At 31.4% G+C, this 12,207-nt stretch overlaps 1 protein-coding gene across 1 annotated transcript; it reads right to left on the reverse strand.

Moving 5' to 3' along the window:
* Positions 1-11,392: 11,392 nt before the first annotated feature.
* On the reverse strand, positions 11,393-11,798 carry BDCG_04298 (uncharacterized protein). The gene has a single exon (XM_045419954.1). The coding sequence runs from the start codon at positions 11,762-11,764 to the stop codon at positions 11,483-11,485; it is 282 nt and encodes a 93-aa protein (XP_045276151.1). The 5' UTR covers positions 11,765-11,798; the 3' UTR covers positions 11,393-11,482.
* Between the last annotated feature and the right edge of the window lie 409 nt (positions 11,799-12,207).

A 12,207-nucleotide genomic window follows, 5' to 3' on the forward strand; every position in this document is an offset into this window, starting at 1 on the left:
AACAGAAACATGAATGTTGTACTCTTTTACATCTGTAAGTGTGAGACTTGTACATCTTGTCTGAAATGTTGTTGTGAGAATGAGTTGTTTGCATACTGTGTTCTGCTTTCTGCATTCTCTCATATCTCTCTCTCTCTTTCTGAGAAGCCTTGTGTGTGTTGTAATTACACATACAATTCTAAGATCAGTGAGTATTCATTCAGTAATTATTATCTCTGTTTTTGTGATTTTCATACACTAACAATGATTCTTAGTTGCTCTGATGTCAGAGGCCATTCTAATTGAAGATGACAACATCATTAAGACTATCTCTCTCTGTTCTCAAGCTTCTCTCATCACTTTCTCTTCCTTCTCTGCAGGGAAGATTGTGTGCACATTAGATTATAAGCATTCAGCACTGAATGACTCTCATCATTATTCATTCAGTTCTGCATCTTCTTCTTCTTCTATTTCTTTCATCTTCATTTCCTCTGCTCTGGCTTCTGATTCTGCGGGTTTCATACTCTTCTTCAATTTCTCTACACATATGTGTATGCATTTCTATATTGGCATTCCAGTCAATCTTGTGATAAATGACATTAATGTCATACATAGAGTGATAGAGAAATCAGAGACATGTGCAGTATTGTTGCAAGAGCAGCTTGCAGCTCTCAAATTTCTTACAGATCTCAAGTTTTAAGATTTCCTTTGTTTTTGATGTTTTTCAGGTGACATGATGTTGAAAATAGATTAAATATATAACATATGAAAATGAATGAGATGTGTATAATAACATTTGTCTTTTACAGCTGACTCTTATAATTGATGATCAATTCATTATCTCTTTTCTTACACTTTTTCTTTATCTGCTAATCACTACTCTTACATGATCTCTATATAATACAGTATTCAGTGACTAGATTCAGCAGCTTTCATCTTTTATGATTCTGTCTTATACATTATACTGTCTCTCTTCACCTGCTCAGATCACTACAGTAAACAGCTCATTGAAACTAATCTCACTCAATCTCTGAGTATCTTCAGAGATTAAGATGATCTGATCTCATATATCTGTGAATATTTCAGATAGCTCATTTTCTGTGATCTTCACAATTAAACTGATATAAACAGTTGAATTCAACTCTGAATTTCTTTTTCTTCTGTAATCTAACTTACATGCAAGTCTATCACTTTAAGACTGCTTTTTATCACATTGTGTCTGCTATCTGCAGTATGTTATTGTATAACTGACTACAGTCTTATCACTTATTAAAGTGTGATGTTCATCTGATTTCTTCATTTCTTCTCATTCTTTTCTTATAATTGTGAAAAGATCAGAATAAGTGAGATCATCTGATTTATAAGCATCTATGATTTCTCTTACTTTGTGAGACTTTTCAATTATAAGTCTCTTCTTTTTCAATGCTGATAATAGTGCTGTAGATAATTATAATTCACTCAAGTCTTGCATCTTTACTTCTATAATTCATGAATCATTGATTAAGTTATATAAGATCTGTTCCTCTGATTCTTTCAATGCATACATTCTCAGAGAATGTGATTTGAGTATCTTATATAACTCAAATCATCTAGATTGAAACTTCTCAGAACTCTTATTGTATACAAGAACTTATATTCTCATCTTAAGACTCAATTTCTTAATAAGTGAGTCTCATATTCTTTTCAATTGAATCACTCAGTTCAGAAGTAACTCATTAGCTTTTGCATGTATGTGGCTGATCTCTTTCAATCTTGATTCTGCATCTGCAACTGTTGCGTCTGCAACTGCTACTGCTGTGTTCATAACTGCTGTTTCTGCTGTGTCTGCAACTGCTGTTCTTGCTGCATCCGCAACTGCTCTCTCCCCCACCTTTTTCAAAGCATTCTCCGGGATGCGCGGATGCAATCCATACAACAGGTAGAATGGTGAATGCTTGAAGACTGCATGCTGTCAAATCCACGTGGCCAATAGCACCTGTCTGAGATATTCATCTCATAGTCTTGTAGGCTTGTTCACTAGATATTTCATCAGTATATTATTCAAGATTTCATTCAAGTGTTCTATCTTTCTGTTTATCTGTGAATGATATGACATTGTTCTACAATGTCTTATCTATAACTGGCTCATGAAATGCCTCACTACTTCTTCTATGAGATTCACATCATTATCAGTTAGAATCTCACACAGCATTTCATAGTTAACATAGATCTCATCATGTAGAAACTTCATCATCAACTTCTCTATCACCTCTGAAACTGCTTTCACAACTGATCAGTCAGTAGTGTAATCAATAGCAGTGATTATTCATTGATTTTCATTTAATGTCTGTGATAATATATCTATGAGGTTCATCTCTCATCATTTGAACAGTTGTATTGTACACTTCATCTGATGTTATACTTTCTCACATTCTAATTCTTTCTTAGATTCTTTCATGACCTGATAATTCAGGCACTTGTGAGTGTATATCTGAATGTCCTCAGTCATGCTTGATCAGTATACTCTTGATTTGAGTATACTCATAAGTTCAGGACTTTCTAAGTGACTGAATTTCTTGTGCATGTAAGTCACTAAGTCATGTCTAAATAAAGATTCTAGATAGAGAGCTTCTACATATTCTAGATTACAGTAAAGCACAACATTATTTTCATTTCTCAATTTCTTCAGCTTGAAGTTCAGAAGCATCTCTTCTACTACTCTCATGAGACACTTATCATTCAACACCTTGTCATTCTTTAAATAAGAGATCATGATATTCACTCATTCTGATTCCTTGCATTCTCTCAGCATGTTTAACATGAATGTCTCTTATGTCTGATTCACAGAACTCTTATTCATGAAATCAGATCTGTGACTGATTGTATCAGATATCACTGCATTCAATCTCTTTCAGTATTTAATATGAAGATTATACACTTGAAACTTCAAGATTCAACATACTAAGCATTTGAAAGATTTTATCATTAATTATAGATAGATGAGACTTTCATGATTTATAATCACTGTTGTCATATATCTGTTGTTAATATATCTATCTCATAATATCAGTGTATGCTTGATCACTAGCAATTTCTTTTCATATACTGAGTAATTGAGCTTAACATCTGATAGTTTTCTATCATTGTACACTATCAGATGCAGCTTGCTGTTCTTACTTATCTGTAGAAGAGTGTCTTCAATAGCTCATTCAGATATATCTGTCTCAATGTAGAAAGATTTATCATGATCTGATTGAATAAGCACTGAGAATGTTGTTATACATTCTCTCAGTGTGAGAAAAGCCTCTTTATACACAGTATTTCAGATAATTGAATGAAACTTCTTCTTTCACAGATTTGTATTCATTTCTCTTAAGAGATCTGAGAGTGATGCAGATATTCATATAAAATTCTTGATACATCTGCAATAGTATGAGATTAACTCAAGAAACTATTATACATGATATACATTTCTCAGCTATAATCAATTCACTATAATATTCAATTTCTTCAGAATAAAGTATATACAGTCATCACTCATTACATGTTCTATGAACTTCAACTCTTCTGTTTCAAACACACACTTGGTTGATTTAATGTAGAGCTTATACTCTGTCAGAGTTATAAGCACTTTATCAAGATACTTCAGATATTCATTGTATAAGTTTGAAAAGACTAGAATGTTATCAAGATATATGAGATATGAGATTTCATTCTGTTTATAAAGAATTGTATTTATCATTATTTGAAAGATGACAGGCATATTTATCAGACTGAATGATATTATCAGGAATTTGAACTTCTCTTATTATATATTAAATATGATTCATGGAACTGACAGTTCATCTACACAGATCTATCAGTATTCTGAGAGAAGATCAATCTTCAATAGATATCAGATGTTTCTGATCATATTCAACTGTTATTGAATTCATAACAGTGAATATTCATTCTTAATCATAAACTTATTAAGTGCTTGATAATTGATACACATTCATCACTTCTCTCTCATCTTTTTCATGAATAGAACTGGAAAGCCTCACACACTTGATGAGAATTATATGAGATTATATTCTAGAAGATCAGTGATCTGACACTTCTATTCTTTAAGATGTATTTATGACAGAGAGTACACATTCTGATTGACTGGTTTTGCATCTCTCATGTCAATCTCATGTACAAATCCTCATTTCAGCAGCAATTCTGATAGAAGATCTGTTCAGAAGATCTTTTCATACTTCTTCAGAAGCTTCTTCATATGCTTATTCTTCTATATATTCTTTATCTTAGTTTTCTTCACTTTCAGATTCTGTATGATATACAGAATGCTTTTGAATCAGATCTTATAAATCATTCTCTTTGCTTATTAATGTATAAGCAGATTTAACTCTTCTATATCAGAGGTATGAAATGTTCTTCTCATATCAGTTGATAGAATTATATGAATCATTTTCTTTCTATCAGTTAATCACATATAACATATATATTATTGAATCTGTGAATTGAACCTTTGAAATCAATCAAGTTTAAGAATAAGATCATATTTCACATTCTGCAGCTCTCATGCTCAAATATAGCAAGATCATTCTTCAAAGTACAAGAGAACTCTTACTTTTGTAAGTGATATCAAATATCAGTTATCAGATAATCTTATACATTGAGAATTCTCTACTCAGTGAACCTCTTTCAATCTTTAGATTATATAATTATTAATATATTGTGTAGAAGCTTCTGTATTTACTAACACTTTTACAGTCATCTCTCAATTCTTATTCAAGTGTCTCTTATATATTAACATTTCAGATCTCAAGGTATTGAGATGAGCATTTACTTCATTCTCATCTGTATCTCAGTCAGAAGCCTGCTTTCTCTTAACATTCACAGAATTCAGAGAGTCATCTAACACAGACATCTCTTTCACTTTGAAGACTTTTCATAGAATATCAGTGTCTCTGAGCTCACTGATTCTGCTAGTTTTTTGACTCTCTTGCTTCTCTTGACTATACATACTGAGTGCAATCTTTTACATCATGATTTTAGCATTCACAGTTGAAGCAAGCTCAATACTCATGATATCAAGATTTTCATTCAGAGAATCTCTTTTTCAGAGAATTCAGTGCTTTAGTGATAGCATTCAGATCTAGATTCATTACATCTAAGTGTGTAACTTGTATTATAGAAGTCTGATTACTTATTCTTCACTGAAATATACTCAATTGCAGTATTTTCTATCACAATTAACTCACTTATTTCTGTATAATAAGAATATTGTATGCTTTCTTCACTGTGTCTGACTATGAGATTAAGCATTTTCATTTCACTCTCAACTCAGATATAAGATTATGAATGAAGATCTGTAAATAGAAAGATATTAAAAACTCTTCATTCAATATAAGATAGTATAAACTGAAGTGTGTGAAGTATAATGTAAGATCACTCACTTATCTACACTCAGTAAAGTATTTATAATACTTATCTTATATATTCACTTTCTCAAAGTTGTGCAAGATTCATTTGAAAAACTCATTTTATATTTGTAAAAATGAATATTACTTCAGATCTGTGAGATTCATCTTTTTATTAGTTATTCACAATGACTTTGCTTTTTCATGTAGAAATATAACAGATCTTAAGACTTGTTAAAATTCTGTTAACTGTCTGTCTGTAAGTTCATATTCAATCTGATAATATAATTACATCTGACTTAGTTAGCTGATTACAGCATCATTTTTTCAGTTATTATTAAAGCTTAATAGCTTCAGCAGATCTTCTGACTTAATGTATTTCATACTCAGATTCTCATTCTATGCAGCAATCTCTGATAATATGTACATTTCTGAAGAGATTATGAATAATTATAATAAGATCTTCAGGTTTGATATAGTTATCTATCTGTGTAAATATTCAATCTTCTGCTATAGATCTAAGATCTGGTTTTCTCTATTCTTATTAATAATAGTGATTGTGTTGATGAAGCTCTTTATAGTAAATGCTTGATTCACAGCAAATGTCAATTATTGTTTAACTTTCACCTCAGCCTGCCACTGCATACACAAGGCCTTGATCTCATTTAGAATTCTCATACATGTACAGAGCTTTGATTCTAGTTCAGCAGTCTCAGCTGTTTTTCTTACTGCTTTGAGTAAATTCTCTGAGAGATTCTGCATATCTTTCAGTTCAGATGACAGAGAAGAGTGTTGTTTATATCAGCTAGAAAAGATATTTATTTCAGTGATTTCTTATTAATTATACAATATCTATTATTATATCACTGTATTATTATATCACTATATCATTCTATCACTATATTGTTATATGATTTCTGTTCTCATCATACAACTCTGATAGTAATCACCTCTCTCTTTTTATTCTTCTTTTGAGTAGAGAGTGAACTTCTTTAAATCTGGTTCATCACTTTCATCTTCTTTCTCACATCTCATCTGTTCATATCTCATACATGACATTCACCTGGGCATGAAGTTTTCCCTCTACAAGTGAAGCAGTATCAATCAGATGCTCTTTCACTCACTACTCTTTATACACTATCTTTTGAGATGTTCTAGAATCACACTGGCATGATAACTACAAATCACTTCATAGACAGAATTATCACACTCTGAAGAAGCCTGTGCTTCTCACCAGTTTTTAGACATGCTATCAGATGTGATTCAAAGGTTGCTTAAGTCAGCATACAATTACAGGCATACGCTGGCTTCTTATATATTATAATATCATACACTAATTTAATTAGCAGCCGCTATGGCCCCTTTACACTTGTACGCGTACGCTAGTAGTTCGGAAGCGGCCGCGTTATTATCCGACGGGTCGTACGTTCTTCCGAATCACAAAGTCATGTCTCAGCTTCTGCAGATATCTTATCTACTTAGATGATTTTCAAGTGAACTTATTAATCTTATCAGAATACTCTTATCACTGAATCTTGAATCAGAGCTCATGATCTCACTTCTCTAAGTTAATAATCTCTTTGATCTGATATTCTCTTTTACTCTCTAGTACTTTGCAGACAGAGTGATGAGTCACAGAGTTCTCTTCTAAGAATTTCTTATATTCACAGAGTAAAGAGATATGAAAAACATTATATATTTATAACTTAAATGACAGTTTTAATCTGTAGAACTATAAGCTAACTTTCTTCATAATTTTATAAGACTCTGTTTATAAGAGATTCAGCTTCTTACTAGATCTTTATATAATAATATTTTCTAGACTTAATCAGACTCTATTATCTTTCTTAAAACTCTTTATAATATGCTTGAAGTTATAGTATCTCTTCTGATACTCTTGAGTCTTTTTCAAGAATTCACAGACTTTCTTCTGAATCTTCTGAATTCTCTTAGCTTATTCACAGATATTATCACACTCTATAGTATACTCTTACAGATTTATCAACATTATTCACAAATAAGTCTCAGTGAGTATCTCAAAGAGAGTTGTATCTATACTGATATACTTTGAGTTATTATATATGAACTCTGTAAGTAATAATCAATACACTCAGTTATTCTGATTATAATTGATAAAGCACTGCAGATACTGTTTTAATATACTTATTAAATATTCTATCTGATTATCTGTCTATTAAGAAAAAGCTGTGCTTAGATCTTATAAGATCTTTAATATAGTTATCAGATCAAATCAGAACTTCTCTGCAAAGATTAATTCTCTGTCTAAGATAATATTCACAGATAACTCATGCAATCAGATCATATCACAGACAAAGATATAAGTTAAATTCTTTGACTTTAAGTTCTTGTAAGTGAGTATAAAGTGTGTTATCTTGATGAAGTGATTCACTATTATCAGCACACTGTTAAAGCAGATATTATATATATTCTTGCTTTCAGAGAGACTCACAAGAGTATTTATTTCTAGCTATTTTCAAGATTCTCATGAGATGAGTAGAGAAGTAAGTTCTTATATAGTCTGAATCACATTACTTATAAACTCTGATAAATAGTATAAGAATTCACTATCTTCTTCACAAGTTCTCACATCTTCAGTCAGAAGTATTTTCTTATAAGTAACTCATAAGTTCTAGTATCTGTAAAATAACCTGTTAGAGAAGAGTCATGATATCTTTTAATAAGTTCTATACATAGAAACTTATTTACAGATCTATAAATTTAGTTCTCTCTTTATAAGAGACTATTTAAGTCTTTTCAATTCTTTATTTCTGCAGAAATAATCTCTATTATAAACAGTTTCTGAATATACTGAGTATATTCATTCTTCAGTTGCAGTTCAGACAATCTGAATAGAAGATTTTATAAAGACTTATACTCTGTTTTCTCTTGTATTAGGTCTTTCACAGCACTTCTCAAAGTCTGCAAACTCTTCAGATTATAGATACTCTCTTCAAGAATTCTTATAAAGATTCTCAGAGTGTTAACTCTCAGTATTATAGAGAGTAGTTATACAGACTTCTTCTCTCTCTTCTTTCTCTTCTTTCATAGAGAATTAAGAGACTCTTCAGTCAATCTCTTTATAACACTCAGTCTGAGTATTCTATAAAGCTTTTCTATCTTCTCTACTCTCTCTATATCTGTTATTCTGATCTTTCTAATATAGTCTGATCTATGAGAGAATTCATCTGCTGAGTTCTTAGTTCTCTTGATATATTCTATCTTGAATCAGAACTCACTCAGTCTCTGAGCTCAGTGAATCTATCACTATAAGAGTTTCTTGATTGAAGTAAACTGTTATAAGCTGTCATGACCAGTTCTAACAGTAATCACTATTACAAGACTCTCAAAGTAGTGATACTAGTGATGAAAGAATTTCACTATTATAAGAAGCTTCTGATTATAAATGTCATAGTTAATCTCTACAGATTGTATCTTCTGTAAGAAAAAGATCACTGAAACTCAGTTCTCATTTAACTGTAGTTATAAGACTATTTCTGAAATTGTAAAGAAAAAGATATCAGTCTTTAATCTGATTAAGAGTAAGAGATCAAAGTGAAAGAGCATCACTGTGTCTATAAATATCTATTTCAATCTTATAAAGACTCTGTAAGCTTCTGAGATAAGAAAGTTCTTACAGCTCTCTCTTCTTAACAATCTTTTCATTCTCTATTTATAGAATAACTTCTTCTTATTTTCACTCTTCAGCATATCTGTAAGAGTTAAGAAGATTCTTATAAATACAAAGATAAACTGTCTATAGAAATTCACAAAGCTCAGAAAGATCTGAATCTCATGAATACTAGTTAACTCTGATTATAATAGAATAGTCTTAATCTGTGAAGATTTTATCTGAATATTATCTGTAATAATTATATATTCTAGGAAATTAATCTGATAAGCACTGAAGTTATACTTTATAAGCTTAATATACAGTTCTGTCTCATCTAAGATTTTCAATATACTTTGTTTATACTCAGTGTGTTGTTTCTTCTTCACAGAGTATATTATCACATTATTCAGATATATTATCATAAAGATATTCAGATATATATAAAGTGTTTTATTAATAAAAGACTGAAATGCTATAGAGATATTAATCAGATCAAAAGATATTACTAGATATTTAAATAATTTCAGTACAGTTCTAAAGACTGTCTTTTATTCATTCTCAGATTGTATTTACAGCTGTGTATATACATTAATCATATTCAGTTATATGAATATAACAGCTTCTGTGAGACAGTTGATTACATTCTTTATTAGAGAAAGAGAATAGCAACTCTTTATTATCTTGAAGTTCAGATTATAGTAGTCTATATATAATCTGAGATCTTCATTCTTCTTCTTTATAAATATCACAGAGACTCTCACAGAGATCTGTAAAGATTGAATAAAGTTATTCTTCAGATTCTTCTTTATATAGATCTGTAAGATCTCTGTCTTATAATAAGAGAGCTTATAGATTAGTTCTCAGAAGAGTTTCTACTCTTTTATTAAATTTATTATCAGATTCTTCTTATAATGAGAAGAAAGCTCAGCTGTCTTTACTGAGCTGAACATCTCTGTGAGATCTCAGTATTTCTCTGATATCTGAAGCTCAGTTTTCATAATCATGAAGTTCTCCAACATTTGTAAAGTTATTATATAGATGAGCTTATCTTCTCTAATTAACTCTGTAGTATCAACTGATTCTATCTCTGTAAGTAAGTCTGTCAATACTGATCAGAAGTATAAACCTGACTCATGAACAGCTATGTACAGATTATGTCTTTGAAGTTATATAAGTCTTAAGTATATATTATCTATAATATCTGTGATAATCACAGTTTCTGCAAATCTTTTTCATATTTCAGAGAGATCTTACAATTCAAAGATAATTTTTATAAGTTTCTCAGCTCTTAAGTCTGAGTTCTTATACTCTGCTTATTGCAAGAGCAGATTTTCAGTTTTCATTATTTAGCTTATTTACTCTGTGAGCTTTAGAGACACTACAGTGATCTGAGATTCTGAGTTTATCAATACTTCTTATACTTATGAGATAGCAGTATCACAGTACAGTCTCTCTCTATAAGTAAGTATTTTCATTGAGAGAGTAACAGATTCAGATGTCAGCTTTAAGACTTTTAAGAAGACTGTTACTGACTCTGTCTGTAACTTCTTAAATTTCTATTTTAATTTATTCAGACAGTTTATATAAAGATATTCTGATTTAGAACAGATGAAACAGAGTCTCTTTTTCTTAGTCTTTCTATTATACACTCTGTTTATAGAAGCTTATAAAGCTCTCTCTCTCTACTCAGCAGTCAGATATAAATCTCTCTATATTTTATTATCTTTTTCTGATAAATCTATTCTCTGTTGTTCTGACTCTTGCAGAGTTAATTAATAATCTACTCTTCATAGATCTGTGACTCTCACAGTGATCTGTAAGTGATGAATAAGAGTTATCAGTTTCTTCAGAGTCAAGAGCTTAGAGTTTTACTCAATGAGCTTGTTCTGCATATCTTTATTCAGTCTCTTTATAAATATTATTATTCAGGTCTTGTTTCAGAGCTCTGTTTTCACAGATCTTAATTCACATCATAATTTTATAAAGTGCTGTGAGTAGTCTTTATCAGATTTCTCATCTCTTTTTCTAATATTAATGATTACAGCTCAGATATTCTCTGTCTAACTTATAAAGTCTCTTAACTTATTCTCTAGATAGATCTTAAGAACAGATCAGTGAGATCTCTTATAATCATTCTCTAGATAATTCAGCCAGTTCTTGATTTCAGTGTAGTAGAGATCTGTTATTATATAGATAATAGCTTCATCATCTTTCATATCACATAGCTGAGCTTATGAGTCAATTTCAAATATAAACTTATAAAAGCTTTTATAGATTGTGATTTAATAAGTGATCTTAAGTGATTACAGCTTAAGAAAGTTTCTTTTCAGTTCACAGATATCTCTGAAGATCAGAATCAACCAACCGCTCCACCACAAACTCGCTCGATTTTTCGAATAAGAACCCGCCGATAGATTCATCGAAAAGCCCTCGATCATATGAGCATTTTGACCCCATCGCCGACCGCATACCCCGTGTGGTGGTGGAGTTATCCAGCCAAACGTGAACCAGACGTCGTTCGGAACTCCTGCGTGGGATTATCCCCCCTTTCTCCCCTACCACACCACAACCCCGGGCCAAATCGCCATACAAATTGTAAGGTGAAGAGACCTAGCCGTATGCACCAATCTTCTCGATTTTGGAAGATCCCCGATCTGTAGTTGTGGAGATATCTGAGGAGCGACCTCCGCGAAAACCCTGTCCATCTTTGATGTTCCAAAACATCAACGCCAAGTCCCACCCTCGTACCGCCCTTCCCAATCTGGCCCATCCCCAGCAGAAAAATACAAAAAGATACCTCAGCGATAATATCAAGCACATAATCAATGGACAATGAGTCAACAGCACATCAACAACTATAAAATCAGTATATCCCAAGGTCTGACTGAGCCTTTGATCCCTGCACAGTGAGATATATTAAATCTAGTTTTAATATCTCAATATTCAATAGATTCTGCAAGAGATTGAGAACAGCAACACTAGGTTTCTATTGAATTTGAGAATTAACTCTATATTGATATAATCATTGACAAAGTCTTCTATTTTGAGATATAAATAACCAGTTCCTCTACATCCTGCTGACAATATTTATATTATCATATAGAAACAGACTTATAGTCTCTATAATATCAAGACTCTGAAGAGGGAAAGTCTTGATAGAGAGTATACAGTAGTGCATATCTTAGCAGTTTCTATCTCATTCTTCTACAGCAG

This window comes from Blastomyces dermatitidis (assembly GCF_000003525.1).
Source record: "Blastomyces dermatitidis ER-3 genomic scaffold supercont1.4, whole genome shotgun sequence".
Taxonomy (NCBI): Eukaryota; Fungi; Ascomycota; class Eurotiomycetes; order Onygenales; family Ajellomycetaceae; genus Blastomyces; species Blastomyces dermatitidis.

Excerpts from the sequence above, each read along its gene's own strand:
- BDCG_04298 (XM_045419954.1), bottom strand. The coding sequence starts at position 11,764 with ATGGGCCAGATTGGGAAGGGCGGTACGAGGGTGGGACTTGGCGTTGAT.